General features: G+C 49.5%; 1 protein-coding gene across 1 annotated transcript in view; it reads right to left on the reverse strand.

Annotated features, from left to right (window-relative positions):
* Positions 1–21,461, reverse strand: part of CPXM2 (carboxypeptidase X, M14 family member 2) — a 50,020-nt gene that overhangs the window by 12,730 nt on the left and 15,829 nt on the right. Inside the window, exons 4-8 of the mRNA XM_049764439.1 lie at positions 16,333–16,472; positions 7,626–7,710; positions 7,092–7,242; positions 4,444–4,532; positions 264–387 (exon numbers count right to left, since the gene is read on the reverse strand). Of these exons, the coding sequence (XP_049620396.1) occupies positions 264–387; positions 4,444–4,532; positions 7,092–7,242; positions 7,626–7,710; positions 16,333–16,472 (589 nt within the window). The remainder of the gene's footprint in view (positions 1–263; positions 388–4,443; positions 4,533–7,091; positions 7,243–7,625; positions 7,711–16,332; positions 16,473–21,461) is intronic.

Consider the following 21,461-nt stretch of genomic DNA (forward strand, 5'->3'; position numbering starts at 1 on the left):
TGGACTGAGCCTTCTGTAAAAGGCTAAAGCCATGCCTGAAATGAACGCTGACATGCAGAACTAAACAGACATCTCACAGGTGAGTCATCAAGGGCAGGGAGTCCAGAATGTTCTCCCAGACCAGGTCTGTCTTTGTGCTTCTCCAGCTCCTCTCTCCTGAATCTAAGGACAAAGGCAGCGGCAAGTAGCTCAAGGGTAGCCTGAGGTTTGGGGAACGATCTCTGTGCCTGCACTCTGTCCACTTCTACAGGCGGAGCACCCACCTACTTCGTGCTCCCCAGGGTGGTCGGAGATCTCCACAGCATACAGCTTCAGGCCTTGCTGGCTCTTGCCGATGTTGTAGATCCTGGTGATATTGGGGCACATTTCATTCACCAACTTCATCAGCTGGAAATAGAACAGAGAGCACTGAGCTGGAAGCGTTGGGGTGAGGGGGCCAGAGTTCAAGGAAGGCAGCCACCGATGCTCCCCAACTCTAACTCTCTACACACCACGCTCCCTTGACACCCTCATGTGCCTATTACCTCCTCTGTTGTGGCATTTGTCCCGGTTCTCATCCCTTTCTCTGGTTAGGGCTTTTCTCACTGTGACATCACTTCCCCTGATTGTGGTTTCCTCTGTGATCTCACCTCCTCTGTGGTGGTTATCACCTCCTTCCTTTGTGGTATCACTTCCCCTGGTGTGGTTATCACTTCCATTGTTCCTCTGTGGTAGCACCTCCCCTGATGTGGTTATCATGTCCAACCACTGTGGTATCACCTCCCCTGGTATGGTTATAACCTTCTTTCTCTGTGTTAGTACCTCCTCTGGCTGTGGGTATCACCTCTTGTCCCTTCTCCAAGACAGATTGTGACTTTGCCCTCCTCAGGAAAGTGCTCCCTGCTGATATCTCTCTACTCAGTGACCTTCTCCACTTCCCAGGCACTGGGTGTGCCATTTTGTGACTTATCTTGGCACCTTTACACAGGGGACATTGGCTGCACCTTCTGGGCAGGACTGGTCACCCAGTTCATTTTTCATTAGAAGGGAGCCTAGAGGGTTATTTGGGCAGAAGAGAAATGAGTGGGAAGCCACCCTGTGGGGACAACTCTTCACTGGGAGGACACGGGCCACAAAGCCACGGGGAGTCAAGTAAAAGCCAGATAAGACCTGATGGGAGTCATGTGAGACCTACAGAGGAGCCACGTGGGAGCCAAGGAAGCAGAAACAGTTGGTGGCACCCAGAGTCCAAGATCTCCTGATGAGGTATGGCTCCAAAGATCAACCTCAAGATAAAAGCTTATTCTTGAGGATTTATATAATGGATGGGGAAGAGTCAAGAAAAATATCTAGGGGCTGGAGGGATAGCACAGCTGTAGGGCATTTGCTTTGCATGAAGCCAACCCTGGACAGACTCTGGTTCGATTCCTGGCATCCCATATGGTCCCCCTACCCTGCCAGGAGCAACTTCTGAGCACACAGCCAGGAGTAACTCCTGAGTGCCGCCAGATGTGACCAAAACAAAAAAGAAAAGAAAAGAAAAATATCTAGGGCTGGAGTGTATTGCAGAGGGAAGGGCACTTGCCTTGCATGCAGTTAACCTGGTTTCATCCCAGATCCCTAATATGGTCCTCCTGAACCTGCCAGGAGAGATTCCTGAGCACAGAACCAGGAGTAAGCCCTGAGCAGTGGCAAGTGTGGCCAAAACTCTTCCCCTTGACCCACAAAGAGAAAAAAGTGCTTCAGGGTCAAGAGATGGTCCCAGCATGGGTTCAGAGCTTTGTAAGACCCGGACATAGATGAATCCACTATCCATCAGAGGTGAGAGAGACCTGGTTCCACTCACTCTGTCTTGTCTCCTGAAGGACACAGCCAAGCTAGTGGCTCTACTAAGCTGTTATCAAACAGTTTATAAGAAAGAGCATTTCTTTTTTGTGTGTGTTTGCCTGTTTTGGCCCCAGCCAAAGAAGCAGCCTTTCTATACGTGTGGTGTCATCAGTATGACTGTGTCGGCCAGCCAAGCATACACTCACTCATCGGGCTGTGTCTGGCCACCCAGGATGACATAGGCAAAAAACCAGAGGTGCCCATTTGTGGGACCACTCTGCAGTCTGTAGTTACAATGATGGGGACAAACAGGAAAGTGGGGAACAAGCCACCAGCAAACAGCTGCTGGAGAAATCAGTGCAAAGTCCCTGCGACTGAGAGATCTGGCTGAAGGTGGGGAATGGAGCAATTCAAATGCCAGAAAGCAAGGGGGGGGGGGCATGTAAAAACCTCCCATTCTAGAGGGATAGGATTAAACTCAGACTTCTGGACTGCTGTGAAAGTTGCCATAATACTTTTTGCATAATTTAAAAATATATTAAAGGAGGAGAGTTGGGAAAATTCTCCACCAGCTCTATGTATTTGTCTTTGAATAGTGCAAGGGTAAAGGACTGTCAGAGGGAGGATGGAGAGTACTCAAAGAAAGAGAGACAGGGAGGATGGGGAAATGGTAGAGGAAGGAGAGGATGAGGAGGAGAGACAGGGAGATGGGGAGATGGTAGGGAAGGAGGAGAAGAAAAGGAAGGGGAGATGTGAGGGAGAGGAGGAGGAGGGAGATAGAACAGTAGGAGAGCGTATATGTGGAGGAGGAGGAGGAGGAAGAGGGCAGGAGGAGGAAGGGAGAAGAAAAGTTGAGGGAGAGGAAGGGAGGAGGAGAGAGAGAGACCAGGAGGACTCCCTCCCCACTAAAGAGTTGGGCTGCCCCTGCTGCAGACTTTGAGGGGGACACAGTGTCCCCCAAAGGTAAGTATTTACCATCCAAAGAACCTTCTCAGTCTCGTGAAGTGACCATGATCGCTGCCACCCAAGGAACCTGGGCACTTCCCAGTAGAGCCTCCTAGTGCTCCTTATCACCCCTTAGCACTCCTTAGTGCCCTGTAGCTAGGAGGACCCCCAGTTCTCTTCCCCAGAGCCACCACAGATACCAGTAACCTGAAGTCTAGGACCAAGTCACCCCACTGACCACCTCTGACAGTCACCACCCCACATCCACCTCATTTCTAAGCTCAGGAAGTCCCAGGATGCCCTTGAGCTGAGCTGACAGCTCCACGCTGTGGAACAGAAGGGAACAGTGGGCAGGAGAGATGGAGCAGCAGACAAGCCAGGGACTTTGAGTCCAAAGCAGTGTCCTGAGTTCTACAGAGTGAGACAGAGGCCTGTGCCAGGGGCACCTGGAAGGTGCAATAGTGTGTATCAGGTTCAACTCTGACACAGAGCAGGCAGGCAAAGTGCCAGGACAGGCACAGCTCTCTTGGCTCAACTTAACTTCCTTAACCTCAGGCAGGTTCCTGCCTTGGTACTGCATGACCAATATGTGACCCCTCCATTTGCATTGCCCTAAACTGGCCTTGGGGATTCTTTTTCGGGAAACACATCTCTGATGACATTCCTCAGTTTCATCATTTCAGATTCATCGCCTTTCATCAACACATGCCTGCTGGTTCCAGCCTAATGCTGGGGTACATGTTGGAGAGGCTCCCACAGAAGAGGCCATGAGCGAATAAGCGGATATTTATTGGGGCCAGAGTGGTAACACAGCAGGAGGGTGTTTGTTTGCCTTGCACGTGGTCAACCCAGGTTCAATCCCTGGCATCCTATAGGGTCCCCCAAGCTGCTAGGAGTGATCCTGAGCACAGAGTCGGGAAGAAGCCCTGAGTGCTGCCGGGTGTGGCCCAAAAAATAAACAAAAAAAAAGCAATGCTTATAGATATGGCTCCCCACTCCTCCCGCACCCCATATGTAGAGGTGGGAATCATAGAGTGGAACTCAGCATCTATTATTAATTCTGGGGAAATCTTGTCTGGGCAGGTCTTTTTCCTTCAGCTACACCAAGGTACGGACGGAGTCCTGGGCTATCCCACCAGGCACAGGAGCGTCTTTCTAAAGATGCTTCTTTCCTTAGCAGAGCACAGACAGGAACCTCTTCAAGTCTCCCCTCTAGACTCTAATATAAAGCAAGATGGAGAGGTAAAGTCAGAGCAAAGTAGAGAGTAGCAGTGTCCTATTGGATCTCCCCATCACTTGGGGATGATGGATGTCCCCACTCCTGGTGCCCAGAACAACGCAGAGCACTGCTGATGTAGGAAAATAAATGCAGCTGCTGTGTCCGAGTTCCCATGACCCATTGACTCTGCAGTGACTGGGATCCCTGGGTCAGGTCAGGGGCTCAGAGGTGCAGTGATGCTCAGGAATTAGCAGGAAAACAGAAAGGGGATTCAGATTCTACTTTAGTCGTGATCAGGGAGCCAAGTCTCAACAAGCCCTTGTCCACTGGCCCTGTGACCTCAGCCCCGGCACTCCCAAGATAGGCCCATCAACTCATTACTCTGATGGCCAGAGGACAGAAACATAACCAGCCAGCCCCTGTGCTCCTAGGTATGGCCAAATGGCTCCTAGCCCAGGTTGTGTCTTACTTACCTGGCGCATTTCCTTGTAGTTGTGGTGCTTGAAGTCCAGGTCGTCTGTGGTTGTCATTTCATTCCGCCGGTGATAATAGTTGTTGGGATCTGGGCACAGAAACGAGTCTGAAATTATGCCAGGTCTAAGACTCAAATGGCATCTCAGTTAAGGTGCCTGATTGATGTGGGATATTCTAAGTGCCAGATTCATGAACTCATGAAGGCCAGGGTGGGGCAACTTTCCATGGCATCTGTGCTAGGGAGCAGGACTCATATGCCAGCACACCTGAGTTCAAGTGACCCTTCTTCTGTGTGATGAGACTCTGGAGAAGTCCCTGGTCTTGTCTCCCACTTAGTTTTATACCCCTAGCAGGGAAAAGAGCACCACTACCTTCATTGATTCAGTGTCAGTATGAGATTGTATGATCAGTGTGTCTTGCAAACTATTAACACTAAGTGGATGGATAGAAGGATGGATGGTATATTGGTGTATGGGTGGTTGGATGTAGAGAGGAAGTGATGGATGAATGGATGGATGGATGATAGATGGATGGATGGTGGATATCATAATACTATGAATGGAGAGTCTGAAAATGTGGTGGAGGGGCCGGGTAGGTGGCGCTGAAGGTAAGGTGTCTGCCTTGCAAGCGCTAGCCAAGGAAGGACCGCGGTTCGATCCCCCGGCGTCCCATATGGTCCCCCCAAGCCAGGGGCGATTTCTGAGCACATAGCCAGGAGTAACCCCTGAGCGTCAAACGGGTGTGGCCCAAAAACCAAAAAAAAAAAAAAAAAAAAAAAAAAAAATGTGGTGGAAAGGGTGAAGAAATTAGCCAGCATTCAGGCACTTCATCCTACCTAACAGAATCTCTCTGCTATCTAGTGTCCACCTCTTTCCCTCCTACACAGACCTCAAGCCCTGAGTCCAGAGTCCAATATGACAGCCTCAGCCAGTCAGAATACAATACTCCATGGTCACCCTTACTGATCCAGATGGTAGAGAACAGCAAAGCCTTTTGAAATGATGCTCCATCTTTTCCCTCCTGAAAAGCAGAACTCTCTGGGGTTAGGAAAAGCTAAAAGAGACTGGCCTGATCTTGTAGTTTGGAGTGTGACAAATGCTCCCTAATAGAGGCTGCTGAGTGCATTCTTAGTTCTGACTGACTCTGAGGGCCAAAGCAAACCTCAAGGTTCATTGATGAGGACCCTTGGGCCCTGGTTGGCCAGTCCTGGCCAGTGGAGACAGTACAGTCGAGCCCATTTCAAGCTCTAGTCCTATTGGTCTTCATCACCACTAACCCACATTCCAGCTGGGCTAAAATGGTCAAAAGCTTAAGATGTGGGCCCGGAGCGATAGCACAGCAGCGTTTGCCTTGCAAGCAGCCGATCCAGGACCAAAGGTGGTTGGTTCGAATCCCGGTGTCCCATATGGTCCCCCGTGCCTGCCAGGAGCTATTTCTGAGCAGACAGCCAGGAGTAACCCCTGAGCACTGCCGGGTATGCCCCAAAAACTAAAAAAAAAAAAAAAAAGCTTAAGATGTACCAAGTGCTAGTACCAAGCTCAGTCTAGATGCTCAGTACGTAAGTGTGGCTCCGAAGCCATCTGCCAGACCCCAGCCTGTGGGACTATGTGTGGTGAGCAGCACCTGCCTGGAGAAGGGGACTCCAAGTCCAACCCCCAACTCTACAGATGGGCTTTCACCTTCCCCAGAGCCATGGTTTTTTAGGCACAAACTTCTGGCAGGAGAGGCCAAAAGGATAGAATGAGAGTGATATTGTGTTCCGGAAAAGTAGCACAAGCAATTGGGGTGTGTGTGAAATGCCCCCTACCCTGTTCCATTGCAAGGACTCTCCTTTAGTTCCTGGGGACTAAGCAAAACCCTTGCAATTGCAAACCAGCATGTTCCCAGCAAAGTCAAGCAAAGCTGGAGCCTTTTGTACTCAATCTGCCCACTTGCTATTTTCTAAGAGCAATTCAACATCCCTTAGCCCCAGGTGCCTCCTTTGTCCAGGAACACAAGTCAGGCCTTCAAGGGTCTTTGAAAGGACTGAAACAAACCTCAGAACTCAGTACAAAAGAGCACTGTTGGGCTGCATTCTTTCTTCCTGGACACAAACCAACGTGCCCAAGGATATAGGTACCAGACCAGAGCAGAATCCCAGACACACATGAAACATTTTTCACAGCCTGCAGGGTCAGTGAATAAACATGGGTCATTACTGCATATATTCAAACACGGGCCACTGCTCCACATAGTCAAACATGGGCCACTGCTCCACATAGTCAAACATGAATCATTGTTCCATGTATCCAATCATAGGTCACCGCTCAATGTATTCAAACATGGGTCACTACTCCATGTATTCTAATGTAAGTCACAGCTCCACATACTTTGAAGGGATAAGGTTTTATCAGGAACCTCTCAAGCAGCCCAGAAACAGGGCGATGCTCCAGTCTTCCAGGAGGCCCCTGAGCCCTCCTGAGTACCCCAGCTTTCTCAGGCTTTCAAGAAGGATCACGGGACACCCCCAACCAATTTCCCTCTGGGTTTACATAGGTTTCCCCAATATTCTACCCTAGACCTAGTTTCTGTTTTCTCATGAGCAAAGGTCGACTCTGCTGCCCCCAGCACCCGCCCTCATGCCCATTCCGTCTTGTAGGCAACTCACCTGGCAAGGGGCAGCCCAGCACCTCAAGCCTCAGACAGATGCTCCCATGCTCGAACCACGACTGTGGGTTGACACGGAGGTACCGGGCCACCATGGGCACAGGCAGCTCGTTGAGAACAGGGATCTCCTTCTCGCTGTTCCCCTCAAATATCTGGGTGCAGGGAAGAAAGCACTCCCTGTCAGAGTTGGGAAGAACATGGCCTGACATACATGGAGTCCCTCCATGGCCTATCTGGGCATCTCATGGCCCTACTGAGCCCCATTGCCAGTCCGGGACAGAGCACAGCATAGTCAGGCCAATGTGGCCCACAGCAGCCCAGTATCTTTGGACTGAGCATTGCTAGTAGGTCACCAGGCCCAGAACCCCAACAGGAAACATTTCAAGGATGCAGGGGCACCCCACATGGGGACCCCACCACAGACACCCTACATGCAGACCCTTACCACATGCACCCCACATGGGGACCCCACCATGGGCATCCCACATGCAGAACCTGGCCGCTGGCACAGCAAGAGACCAGAAGTGGCGCTCACCATGTCCCCAGAGCTGTTCCTAACAGGCACCCAAGTGTGGCTGTCATTGCTCACCAGGACCTTGTAGGAGGTGACCCAGTCACTCCTGGGGGAAGAGATGTCATTGGGGTCACAAGCTTCAGCAGGGGCCACGAAGGAGCAGGTAGCAGAGGTGCCCACCAGGGCACTGTCCTACCTGGCCCCCAACCTTCCACCATGGGCAACTTCAGAACCCACCAAATGGAGGTGCCAGGAGCCAGCTCTGCTCCAGCATCCTGCACCCCAAGGACAGGGGCTGCACAAGTAGGGAGAGACACAGGGGAGCATGTTTGATCACAGACAGATGCATCAAGGCAGCTCAGAGGCAGCACCAGGCCACCAGCTAGAATCCCAAATTGGACAGAGGAACAGAGGCTCCCCCAACCCCTGAAGAACAGCTTGGGGCTCTGAGAAATACCCATTTTCTTTCAATACTGCTACCTCCTTCTCATCAGTCACTATAATGGCCACTGCATTTCAGCCAGGCACATCTTCATCCCCCTGAACAGAACCAGCTGAGAAACCCCCAGTAGTGTGCCCATAGGACCGGCATGGAGAAAACTAGAAACATGGAGCAAAACCCTCCCAGGAGACTCATCGCTTCCTGCTTGGGCCTTTATTTCAACCTATTTTTATCAAACTATTAAGCAACATTGGAAAGTCCTTCATGATTGTTAGGCTGTCAGAATGAAGGAGTGAGTTATACATCTCAGAACATTCCACCACCGAGGTGCATGGAATTCTTGGCTTGGGAGAATGTCCTCGAACCCAGACCTCAGATGGATTCCAACCAGGTGCTGCTGGGATGACACTTGGGTGAGTTTGTGTAGAAAGAGCAGCTGCTTCTAATCACTCAGGCTCATGTGAGATTCACTTGGTAGGAAAATTATTACTTATATAGGTAATAATGCTTCACCTTGAGCCTCCTTCCCTCCTTTCCCTACCCACCTGCTTGGTTAAAATCTCCCCCAAAGACCCATGGTGAGATCTGTGAGCTGGAATGAACTACCAAAGAGCAAACCAAGTCTTGAAGGTTCTCTCATGCTCATCTCTTACACTGTGAAAGCAATGGCTCCCATGTTCTTCCCACCAGCCTCACAGAAACTTTTACTTCTTCAACTGACACAGGACAAAGTTGAGAGGTCCCTGCAGGAGCCCAGAAACCTCTGTGGTGTGTATCTTGGAGGGGCCCACCCTATAAGTGGCCCAGATAGACTCTTTTCATCTATAATTTTATCATAATTTTCTTCAGATTAAGAAAGATATTCTTTATTCCAATATAAAGAGAAGTTTCTTGTTTTCTTACATTTGGGGGTGCCCTAGCTCTGTTCAGGGGCCACGAGATCTATTGATGGAAGATAGAAGTTAGCATGTGCAAAGTCTGTGTTCTCTCTCTCTTTCTCTCTTTCTCTCTCTCTCTCTCTCTCTCTCTCTCTTTCTCTCTTCCAATTCTTTAGCTCTTTCCAACACAAATCATCACAGATTCTTCTCCAATCCAACAGCCTCTTCTGAGTCTGTCGGAGAATCTTGTGATTCCTTTGAGATTTTTAGTTTTATGTATGTAGTGAGTCATACTGAGCGATTGGTTATGTTGGTGGCCAACTCGCCACTAACATAATTTCATCTTCCTGAAATTAGCCTTTATAAATACTGTGGAATTCAGTCTGGTGAGACATTCAGACTTTTCTTGACCTAATCACCATAAAGAAATATTGACAACTGTCCATACATACAACTCTGAACGACGGGGCTGGAGAGAGAGAGGGTGCTTGCCTTGCACACAGCCGACTTGGTTTTGATCCCTAGCACTTCATAAGTTCCCAGATCCCTACTAGAACTGATTTCTGAGCTCAGAGATATTTTGACACAATTACTATTTATTGTTTTATGTTGGGGTGTCACACCCAGCTGTGTTCACAGCTTTCTCCTTGTTCTACAGGATCAGGGACACCATATGGAATGCTGGGGATTGAATCTGGGTCAATGGTATGCAAGGCAAGCACTTTACCCACTGTTCTATCTCAACAGTCCTGATACAGTTAATATTTATAGTTACCTCTGGCCCTTTTAGTAGCCTTTATTTATTTTTGCATTTCCATATAGGATTTTTCTTTCTGCTTGAGGAATTCCCTTTGCTATTTCTTTCATAGCGGGTCTCTAGGCAATCAATAACTCCCACCTTTTTTGTGTCTTACTATGGCTTTACTTCATCCTCATTTTTTTTTTTTTTTTGGTTTTTGGGTCACACCTGGTGGTGTTCAGGGGTTACTCCTAGCAGGCACGGGGGACCATATGGGACACCGAGATTCGAACCAACCACCTTTGGTCCTGGATCGACTGCTTGCAAGGCAAACGCCGCTGTGCTATCTTTCCGGGCCCCACATCATCCTCATTTTTGAGGGATTTTTTTTTCAGGGAAAATCTAAGTTGACATTCACTTTCTTTGGGTGCATTAACATTTCATTTTCTTGGCTTCCGGAAGCAATGTTTTCTTTACAACAGACACACCAGCATTTGGAATTCCCATTGTGGCATTCAGTGGCTGGCTGCATAGTAAGAGGACAAGTGAATGGAGAAACATGTGCTGACCCTCAATGTGCTGAGCTGGCATGCAGGCTCCTGCACAGATGACTTGGGCCATCACCCACATTACAGCAGTGACTAACAGACAGGGCAACAGACAGTTACTTGTACACTGCAAGGTGTTGTTTTGATTCCAATCTCAGGCTTTGAGATCAAGAAAGCTAAGGTATGAGGCTGGAGCGATATCACAGCTGGGTGGGTGTTTGCCTTGCATGCAGCCAACCCAGGTTTGATCCCAAGCCTGCCAGGAGTGATTCCTGAGTGCCACCAGGTGTGTCCCCCAACCCCACCCCCAAAAAAGAGGAGAAACTTGGAGTTTAAAGCTGTGAGCAGGGAGGTCCTTGATCTCAGATAGGGAGACAGAGGTCTCTGCACAGGTGGCTTTAGAGCTGAGATTGGGGTAGGGGTTGCACAGGGCAGAGCAGATGAGGATAAGTTGGCTTTTCAGTTTTAAGCCAGAAAGAGAAAAGATCCAGCAAGGAAGAGTTGGCAGGAGAAAAAGGAATAGGGATGATGATGATGATGATGATGATGATGATGATGATGGAATTCTTCATAACTGGGAAATATGTTCTTCTCTAGTCCAAGGTCACATCAAGGGCAAACAAGCCAACAGCAGAACTTAAAGTGGCTTTTAGAGCAGTGCAGGGGCTACAAAAAAACCGAACCTTTCCTTGAGGAAAACCATCCGAAAACTGAGGGGTGATAAGAATAGGATCCTTGGTCGGCCAGGGCAACTTTCCAGATGGACTTGAAAGGAAAATGGACTGTCACAAGATTGTTCAAAAGGAAAAAGAAAGGGGCCGGAGAGATAGCATGGAGGTAAGGCGTTTGCCTTTCATGCAGAAGGTCATCGGTTCGAATCCCGGCGTCCCATATGGTCCCCCGTGCCTGCCAGGAGCAATTTCTGAGCATGGAGCCAGGAGTAACCCCTGAGCACTGCCGGGTGTGACCCAAAAACCACAAAAAAAAAAAAAGGAAAAAGAAAAATAGCATCTTCTCAAGGGGCAGCAAAGATTTCTGACACTTAAAAATGCTCAGAGGGGCCAGAATTATAGAACAGATGGTAGAGCCTTGCAAGTAGCCAGCCTGGGTTCAATCTCAACACATTCATAGGTCCCCAAGCACAACCAGGAGTGATTCCTGAGCACAGAAGTAATCCCTGAACACTGCTGAGTGTGACTCAAAAACAAAACAAACTAAAAACAGCTTAGAAAAATCGACTCTACTCCCTGATGTTGGGCTGAAGCTGGTAGGAAAGTTTCCACTTTTTTTTTTCCCCAAGAGGGTCTTGGAGGGTAAAATATAAAGGGTTTTGGGGGCCAGAGCAATACAGTGAGTATAGCATTTGCCTTGCATGCAGCCGACTTGGGTTGATGCCTGGCATCTCATATGGTCCTTTAAGCATTACCAGCAGTGATTTCTAAATGCAGAGCCAGGAGTAACTCCTAAACATTTCTGGATGTGGCCCCAAAAGTATGTATATATACAACATATATGGAGGAGAAACTTCCTAGTTCAAATCCCTGGAACCACATATGGTCCCTTGAGCACAGAGCCAGGGGACAGCCCTGAGCATTGCAAAGTGTGGCCCAAAGTCTCTCTCTATATATAATTTTTATATATGCATCTTATATTTTATTTTACATTTCTATATTAATATATAGATATATTAATAAAATATGTTAATATAGTTATCAGGTTTAATATGTAGGTATATTAATACATATTTATATGGGGCCGGGCGGTGGCACTAGAGGTAAGGTGCCTGCCTTGCCTGCGCTAGCCTAGAACGGACCGCAGTTCGATCCCCTGGCGTCCCATATGGTCCCCCAAGCCAGGAGCGACTTCTGAGCGCATAGCCAGGAGCAACCCCTGAGCGTCAAATGGGTGTGGCCCAAAAAATACATATTTATATACGGAATAATCTATAGTTATTATATTTATATTTTATTTTTTAAATTTATATTTTATTTTATATTTATATTTATATATAAAGACTACAAATATATATATATATATATATATATATATATATATATATATATATATATATATAAATTAACAACTGAAGGGCTGAAGTGATAGCACATCAGGGAGGGCTTTTTCCTTGCATGTGGCTGACTGGGTTTGATCCCCAGCATCCCATATATGCTCCTGAGCACCACCAGGAGTAATTCCTAAGCACAGACCCAGGAGTAACCCCTGAGCACCTCCAAGTGTGGACCCCAAACCAAAAAAAAAAAAAGTACAAAAGGGACTGGAATGATATCACAGTAGGAAGGAGTTTGCCTTGTGTGCAACTGACCTGGGTTTAATCCCCAGCATCCCATATGGTACCCCAAACCTGCCAGGAATGATTCCTGAGTGCAAAACCAGAAAGTAACCCCTGAACCCCACAGGGTGTTGCTCAAAAACAAACAAACAAAAAAAAACAATCCCGAGTTTATACCCAATATACTTCTTACTGACGTTGACTCAACACAGTTCAGTACTTGGCCTCAACCAATCCTGCTTTGTCATCTCCAGGCCTGAGTGGCCCTTGGCAAGCGGGCTGTGCCACAAGGCACTGTCACCTGCCAGCACAGGCTGCACCTCCTCCCCTCATCAGAAAGTTTCCTTGGTTTAAGCAGAAACAACCAAACATGGATTGGAAATTTCTGCTCAGATTGCTGGACAGGTCCCAGAAATTCCAGATCCAAAAGTTTCTGGGACAAGGATTAAAAAGGGGAAAGCGTTTCCCTTCTGGACCCACACATTGTCTCCACTGGGATTAAAAAATGGCTCTTGTGAGACCTGAGGGATTTACAACAGGTAGAAGACTGGCCTTGCACATGACTGACCCGGGTTCTATCCCTGACACCACATATAGTCCTCTGAGCCAGCCAGAAATGATCCCTGAGTATAGTGCCAGGAGTAAGCCCTGATCACAGTGGGTATGACCCAAATTTAAAAAAAAAAAGAAAAGAAAAGAAAAAGAAAAATAGAATGGTTATTGGAATGGGGAGGAAGGACCATGGTTAAGTTGCCTGCCTTGCACAGGGTGGACCTGGAATTTACCCATGATGCCCAAGTCCCACCAGAAATGACCTCAAGCACAGGAGCACAGAACCAGGAATAAATCCTGAGCACCACCAGGCATGCCCAGAAAACAAACCAAAAAAAGGGGGCAGGAGAGATAGCATGGAGGCAAGGCATTTGCCTTGCATGCAGAAGGTCGATGGTTCGAATCAAGGCATTCCATATGGTCCCCTGAGCCTGCCAGGAGCGATTTCTGAGCATAGAGCCAGGAGTAACCCCTGAGCGCTGCCAGGTGTGACCCAAAAAAACAAAAAACTAAAAGATTTGATCATGTGGGCCAGGGAGAAGAGGGAGAGGGGGAGGGGAGAGAGAGAGAGAGAGAGAGAGAGAGAGAGAGAGAGAGAGAGAGCTCAGTAGACAGAAACTATGCTATGTTACAGGAGGCCCCGAGTTTGCATGGTCCCCCATACAGCACAGAGTTGGGAGTAGCCCCTGAGCACTGCTGGGTATGACTCCTCCTCCAAAAAAGTTGGACTCCATCATGCAAAAGCCTCCCACCAGCACCAGCATAGGTCCAAGAGGGATGAGGATGGAACAGGGACAGGGGCGGGAATTCAGGGATAAGATGGAGTTCCCTGACCCACCTGCCATGTGACCCAACACCACAGACTCACTGTGGGGTCACTCTAGGGCCAGGGATTCCTAGAGTCTAGGCTGAGTCCAGTCTAAGTCTCAGGCTAGTAGACAGAGCTGTGGTTTGGGCATTTGCCCCACAAGCAGCTAATGCTGCTTTGATCCCTCTGCTTTCCCTGACTCGCTCTCCAGCCCACTCTCCTCTCTATCCCAGCCTTTTTTCTTTCTCTCTGTCTCTCACCCCTCCCTCTCCCTCCCTCTCTCCTCCTCAAGCTGAAAAACCAGAGTTCATGGGTTCTGCCACATTCTCGGCACAGACACTGAACGCAGTGAACCCCCGGCCCATTGATTTATTCGATTTTCCTCTTTGGGTTGGCAGCCAGGGCTGTCAGGGAAGGTGGGGCAGGGAAAGTCATAAACCCCCAAGCAGCAGCTCCCATTTTCCATGACCTCCCATGAAAAATGTCGACAGGAAAGTGGGGGCGGAAGAAATGCCACTCCAGGGGCCAAGTCCAATAAATCTGGGGCGAGGGAGGCAAGTTTGTGGTGGAGAAGTCCCAGCGTGGAGAACTTCTAACCTGCAGCCCTGGATCTGAAAGAACGGTCTGCCTGTGAAGCCCAGAGGAAAGTGGGGAGAGGGGCTTCTAGAAATCCCAGATCAAGAGAGGGGAGCTCTAGCCTCCTGCCAGCCCTGGCACAGCGAGGTTTGAATCTACTGCTGAATCCACACCTCTACCTCAGTGGAGTGCCCAGTTTGGGGACACAGGGGAGTCCAAAGGGCTACTGATGAGTATTCAGTACCCAGATGGAAGGAGGCCTGTTGGCTTCATCCATGTGGCTTTGACTTCAGGCGGTGTCTACCCAGTAGCAGAAGGCTCGTCTAGGGCCTTTGCTGGGGCAGGGGGCACTGCAGGGCAGGGAGCGAGCATGGGCAGGGAGGGTCAGGGTGGGGCAGGAACACTTTAGTAATTACATCGGCCATGAACCATTCAGAATGTGCCAGAAGTCTAGAATATTCTGTCGCTTTCTAAAGGCAGGTTGAGAGAGCAGGCAGCTCCTCTGTGAACTGACAGGAAACTGAGGCGGGGTGGTGGTGTGAGAAGACACCTGGGTACCCTCACCTCACTTGACCCCCATTCAAGTATACTGGTATACTCCCCACTTTTGCCCCCTCACCTAGCTCCCTTCCTTCACCTGCCCCCCTCACCTGGCTTCCTCCCCTCACACCACCCCAGCAGCGTCCCCTCCTGGCTGATCTGTGTAATTGCTCAGTAGCAGAGGGCCTGAGCACTCCCAGGAAAGGTGAGAGAAGAAAGATGAAAGGGGTGATCAGCAAAGGCAGGAGGGTCTAAGTTAGCAGCGCTTCTCTCATCTGCACAAAGGCTGCCCCATCCTACCTATTCTACAGATGCTCGATGCCCCCAGTGATGGACCTGGGTTGGGACCAGGCTGACCCTATGAGACAGAGGGAGGCACAGAAAGGTCTGGAGTCATGTGCTCAGGTCTGGGTGGAACCAGGAGGAACAGTGAAGGAACTCAGGAGACCCAGAGGATTCAGGCACATGATGCCCCCATTTGGCCCCCAAGTCCTTCATGGGTTCTGGGCTGGTAGAGGCAGTGCAGTCCTGTGGCCAGAGAGGACTCAGCTGCCCAGAGTTGGTGATGCTGATAGGCCCCAAGTGACAACCACCATGATGAGATCATGGGAAGATGGGCCCTGAGAAGGGTTGTAGGGGGTAGGGGGTAAAGCTGCAGGAATAGAGCTTTTAGATGGGGGAGGAACATGCAAAGGCTCAGGGGCAGGGCCAGCTGCCTGTTTTCAAGGAACAGAGAAGCTTCTAGACCAGATGTCCTGAGGTCAGAAGCTGAGAAAGGTCATGCACTAAAAGCATGGGGCCTAAGCAAGTGAGGCAGTGCTGCCCTAGAAATGACAAGAAGTCAAGGTACTCTCAGAAATGATAAGTCAAGGTGTACCCAGAGACTCCAGAAGGATTTTGTGAGGAGTCACACAGGAGTGCAAAACCCAGTTGAAGGTGTACATACTGTTTTCCTTTCAGAAATTATTTTGCCTTCCAAGAACCACACTTTAGTCCCCTGGAAAACCAAACAAGTGAAGTGGGCAATGGATTTCCTGTCAATGAGCCCAAGAAAACTGCTTTCTTCTGGAACCAGGAAGGGATCTTCTCAAAACACCCTCTTTCCCACTGTCCTTAAGGGTGAAAGGGTCTTAGAAACTATCATCTCTCCAGCGGCTTCCTGTTTGTCCTGGAAGGACAGAAGTGGGGGCCAACATGGCAGCCACTGGGGGAGGGATTCTGATGACAAGAGAAGGAAGGCTGGAGATGCCCCCATCTACACTACAGAGGAGCCTGGATGACTGCCTGCCTGTCTCTGCTGTCTCCCTGGGGCCTCAGAGTCCAAACCCACAAAATGGCAGGCTGGCCACACTCACAGCCACAATGAGTTTCGCCCTTGCGTGATGACCCCCGTGAACCGTGTCAATCGTCTGGCATCCACTTCCAGCCACTGGTGCAAATCCTTCCTGCCGGCGCACCATGCCCCATCATATAGATCATTCTCATGGATCCCCGCCTGCAGAGACAAGACAAGAGAGGACAGGAAGAGATGGTGAGCGCAATTGTTGATGACATCGGGAGCAAGAGAGGTGGGAGAGAAGATGACAAGGGCTCCAGAGCTATAGTACAGCGGAGAGGGTGCTGCCCTTGCATGCAACTGACCTGGATTTGATTCCTGACATCCCATAGGGTCCCCTAAGTACAGAACTCATTCCTGAGCACAGAGCCAGAAATAAGTGCTGTATACTGCAACCTTTCCCCAAGGTCCTTTTACCTAAGCTTTCTTTTGAGATGTTAATCCCACCTGAATGATCAGACCCACCCACACCTGGGAAGGGTGGGCTGTTTAGATAAAGAAAAAACAAAGTCTGGCTGAGGGAGGCAAGAAAATAAGGAGCAAAAGACAGATTGGATAGGCAACATAGAGGGAGCTTGGCAAAATTGAGCACATGGCGGGCAGGGCCATGGAATAAAAGCAAGCTGACTCCGATGAAACTTTAACTGACTGCTTGTGAATTATTTTTTGCTGTTACCCTGCGTCATCAGACCTGGCCAAAGGGGCTAGCGGCACCGTGCTGGGGAGAACTCACCCAACATATGACTTTATATTTATATTTTTAATCTACAGAGCACCACTGGGTGTGACTCAGAAACCATAAGTGGGCGGAGTGATAGCACAGCAGAAGGGTCCTAGCCTTGCAAACTGCCAACATGGGTTCAATCCCTAGCATCCCATAGGGTCCTCCGAGCACTGTCAAAAATGACCTCTGAGCACAGAGCCAAGAGTGACCCCTGAGCACTGCCTGGTGTGGCCCAAAAATCAGAGAGAGAAAGAAGATGACAAGGAAGGAGATAAAGGGAGGAAATCCATGCCCTAAACTGGTTCCGACACAAAAGGGAGATGCTCACTAACAAGCCGGCAAATTCTGTGGACTCCACCTCAGCTCCCCGAGTGCAGGAGATAGAATTTAATGAGCTCTTCCATCTCTCTCCCACGCAGCGGCCCACATGCACCAGGTGCCAGCAAAGGTGGAAGCAGCCCGGAAAAATCTCAGGAGAGCGTCCTGTGGCAGGTGCTATTTCAGGAAGATGGAAGCATCTGAGGACAACACAGCCACTTCCAACTGAGGCACTGGGCTATGAAGCACCCCAGGCAAAGGGAGAGCTGAGTAGGAGGTGAATGGACCCACAGGCTTGTCAGGGAGACCCCGAACTTATGACCCTGTGAGCTATCTGGCTTGGTGGGTACTGTTTGTTGTCGGCTCTAGTCTTGGAGTTGAACTGATGTTTCATCTCTGAAATTGTCCACTTTTTACCAACATAGAATCCCCAAATGAAGCTTCCTGAGACTCTTTGCCCATTAGTTCTGGTTCCCCATAAGTAGTACACAAATACCAATGCAGTGTGGGGATTGGCACAATGATAAAGGGGCCCAAGGCTCTCCCCATCTCAGCAAATCTGCAGCTTCAGGACACCAGTCACCACCCCTCAGCTCACCTCGGCCTTGTGTCATGGCTAGTTTAATCTGCTCCCCTCTCAGCTTTCCCTTTCAGCCCACTTGGGAGTGCCCCACAAGCACTGGGCAGGAATGAGAATCTTCATCCAGCTCCCTCCCTCAGCCCCCACTCTCCACCAACCTCAGGGTCTGACAGCATCTGGGGTGCCTGCATTGTTTACTGACCTCCAAGGGCTCCGAGGTTCTGCCTTCTAGAATCATCAAGGATAGGTGAAAGTTTCTGGTCCTCAGTGGCATGTGGTGCCTGATGCTAAAGTGCCCCCACATGCCCCATAGGCCGCCCTGGTGGGGAAGCCACCTCATAGGGTCCCTCCCACTCCACCACTGGAGATACTGGGGTACTGACACCCCTCAGCCTCTCCAGGCCCTGCCAGCACATGAGTAGTTGGGGTGCTCAAGCCAGACTAGAGACATGAGTAAAAAGGCATGATAGGGAGCCCACAGAGCCTCTGTGGGGTACTGAGAAATAAAGGCAGGGCAGAAGGTCCTCACATCGGGCACCATGACCCTGAGCCCCCTCTGATGTCATCATCCTAGTCACAACCCGGAGTTGCCCAGAGCAGAATGAGGAGAAGTTGGAATGTGGTTTCCATGAAATTTAACAGCACAGTAGATCACAGGACCCCTCTCCTCCAAGTCCTGTGGCCTCTAACATCTGGGGTTCACAGGTGAAGATTTCTTGCTATTCTTGAGTCCCCTTTGCTATGGTTGACTGCTCTCCTCCTGGGCCATAACCCCTATGAGTTTATGGTACCAGCCTGTTAAGAATAAGCATGGTGGCACAGTACCCACATTGTGGGAAAGCCTAAGAGAGTCAGGACTTAAAATATTCAGCCCATTTTTTCCAAGAAAATAACTAGCAATTCAAAATTCCTGCATTTTGGCAAGTAAACACTGTCTCCCAGACTGTTTTCTTGAAGCCACAGACAGCCAAATCCCTTTATCAGGAAGAATATAGATATCATTGGTGACTTTTGAAATAAAACCTGTTGGGACCTGAATTCTGAATAAGGAGGGGCGCCATTTTGTAAAAGCCATGTGGCAGGCTTCTTAGGTTCTGAGCAAGGAGAAACACCATTTTGTAAGGACCACATGGTGTGAGCTACATACTGGCACTTCAGAAGCCTATTTCCATAGACCTTGCCTCAGACTACCAAATAGCCTATTAGGGAAGGACAAGGGAGCGGTAGAAAGGTACCATGACAAGAGCCAATTATTTTAAGGATCATCAGAAAGTTAGAACCTCCCTATATCCTATCCTATATAATCCCATTTGCAACTTTGGGTGGGGTTCTTTCATCCCTCATGGGAGAGAACCCTGACCGGTCAGTTAGGAGCTGTTGGCAAGCTGAATAAAGTTTAAACTTTACTCCAATTTGTGTGGCCTCGTCCTTCAATTTCTAGACCCTAACAAACCTACCAACTTCTGTTTCTTCTTCTTGCTGCCCTCCCCTGCCACAAAGAACACCCCTAGGGTAGAGATCATGTGAGAGAATTCTAAGCAAAGGACCCAGTTTTAGAGCCCCAGGTTAAAGCCCTCGTTTCATGGTCCCATCATTTAGCCCCATCATGGAGCCACACTAGAGATCCCATTTTAAGACTCATGTCATTGAGCCCCATCAGAGACATGTCATAGAGTCATGTCATAGAGCCCCATCGTAAGGATCATGTCATCTAGCCCCATCATAGTGACATGTTACAGAGTCATGCCATAGGGCCCCATCAGAGTCATAGAGCCCAATACAAGGCCCTATCACAGGACCCATCACAAGTCCCCTCTAAAGGACTTGGGTTACAGTGCTTTGGTGCAGTGAGAAGCAGACTGAAGGCTGATCTGGAGGATATTTGGGGCTCCAGGTAAGAAGACTCACTTCAGACAACCGTCGGGCCGAGTATCAGTGGGCCATGCCTGGTGACACCTCAAAAAAGTATGTTTCTTGGGCCCCATCCATCCTAGCAGGATTAAGTATACTTGCCACATTTTGGCCAGGTGAACACTAGGTCCATCAGGGACCGAGGGGACAGAAATGAGTCCCTCTGATGAGTGGGAGTGCCCCATGTAAACACTGGGGATAAAGGTGGGCTCACTGCTCTGGAACTGACCCATGTCTCCTCACGACCTTGTCTGGCACCCCGGGCATTGCTGCCCCAGGCTGCTCCTCACTGCAGGTGCAGAGATGATCAGGACATGAGTGTGGGGTCCCCCATGCCATAGTCACCTCCATGGGAAATCTAATGGGGGAGCAGGGGCTCAGGGTTCTCTGAAGAGAAGAAAAATCAAGAGGAGCCACATGGACTTCCCCAAGGAGGAGGCATTTCCCGCAGAGGACATGATAGGCTCCCTTGGACATCAGCCATGAGGGCCCCACATCGAGGCTGGCTGCACCCTGTTTATCTGTGACCATGCTATTATCTTTTTTTTTATGGGCAGCTGAGTTCTAAGCAAGCCCACAGGTCCCTGCTTCTGCTCACAGGTGCAAGCCTGCTCTAAGCCCAGAGCTAAGGAGGTCTCAGCCCTTCTCATCAAGGCAGATGCTAGGGTCTTCCCCACCAGCAGTAGGGCCACACCTCACCCAGGCACCCACTCACTGTCTTCCATGACTCCACAGCACAGTGCACCATCTGTGAAAAGTATCTTGGCTTCCTCAGCGAATTATGAGGACAAGAGATGTCCTGTGATACGTGAGGAGACAGCCCTTAACCAGGCCCAGCTTCTCAAACCCACAAAAGACAAAGGAAAGTGGGGTGACTGAAGTGGTCACTACCCATGTTCTCTAGGTCACCCACAAGATTCACTTCCCAGTTGGCTGTGACTGACCCAGGAGCAAAAGAAGCTAGTGTCAGTTTCAGAATGAAAACACAGCCTCAGGATAGTACAGGACTCCAGGAGAACCTTCCAGAATGGATGGAACAAGCATACAAGACAAACATTTGGGACAAACATTCGGGATTTCAAATTCTTGGAGACTCTTTTACCAATATCATAATGAAATGAGAATGTGGGACTCCTCAGTGAATGCTAATAGTAAAGTGATGGGAGAGAGGGAGGGATGGGGAGGGGGAAGGGAGAGAGGGAGGGGGAGGAAGGGAAGGTGAGGGAGGGGGAGAAAGGAGGGAGGGAGGGAGGGAGGGGAAAGGAGGGAGGGAGGGAAGGATGAAGGGGAGGGAGGGGGAGAAAGAGAAGGAGAGAGGGAGGGAGAGGGAGAGAGGGAAGGAAGGAAGGAAAGGAGGAAGAGAAAGAAGAAAGAATGAAGGAGGAAGGGAAGAAAAGAAGAAAGTGAGGTAAAAAGGAAGGAATAAAGGAAAGGAACAGAAAGGAAAAGAGAAAAAAGGAAGGGAAGAAAGAAAGGGAAGGAGGGAGGGAAGGAGAGAGGGAGGGAGGAAAGGAGAGAGGGAGGGAGGAGAAAGAGAAAGAATAAAGGAGGAAGGGAAGGAAAAGGAGGAAATTAGGCAAAAAGGGAAAAAGGAAGAAAGGAAAGAAACAGAAAG

This window comes from Suncus etruscus, chromosome 17, assembly GCF_024139225.1.
Source record: "Suncus etruscus isolate mSunEtr1 chromosome 17, mSunEtr1.pri.cur, whole genome shotgun sequence".
NCBI classification, from domain to species: domain Eukaryota; kingdom Metazoa; phylum Chordata; class Mammalia; order Eulipotyphla; family Soricidae; genus Suncus; species Suncus etruscus.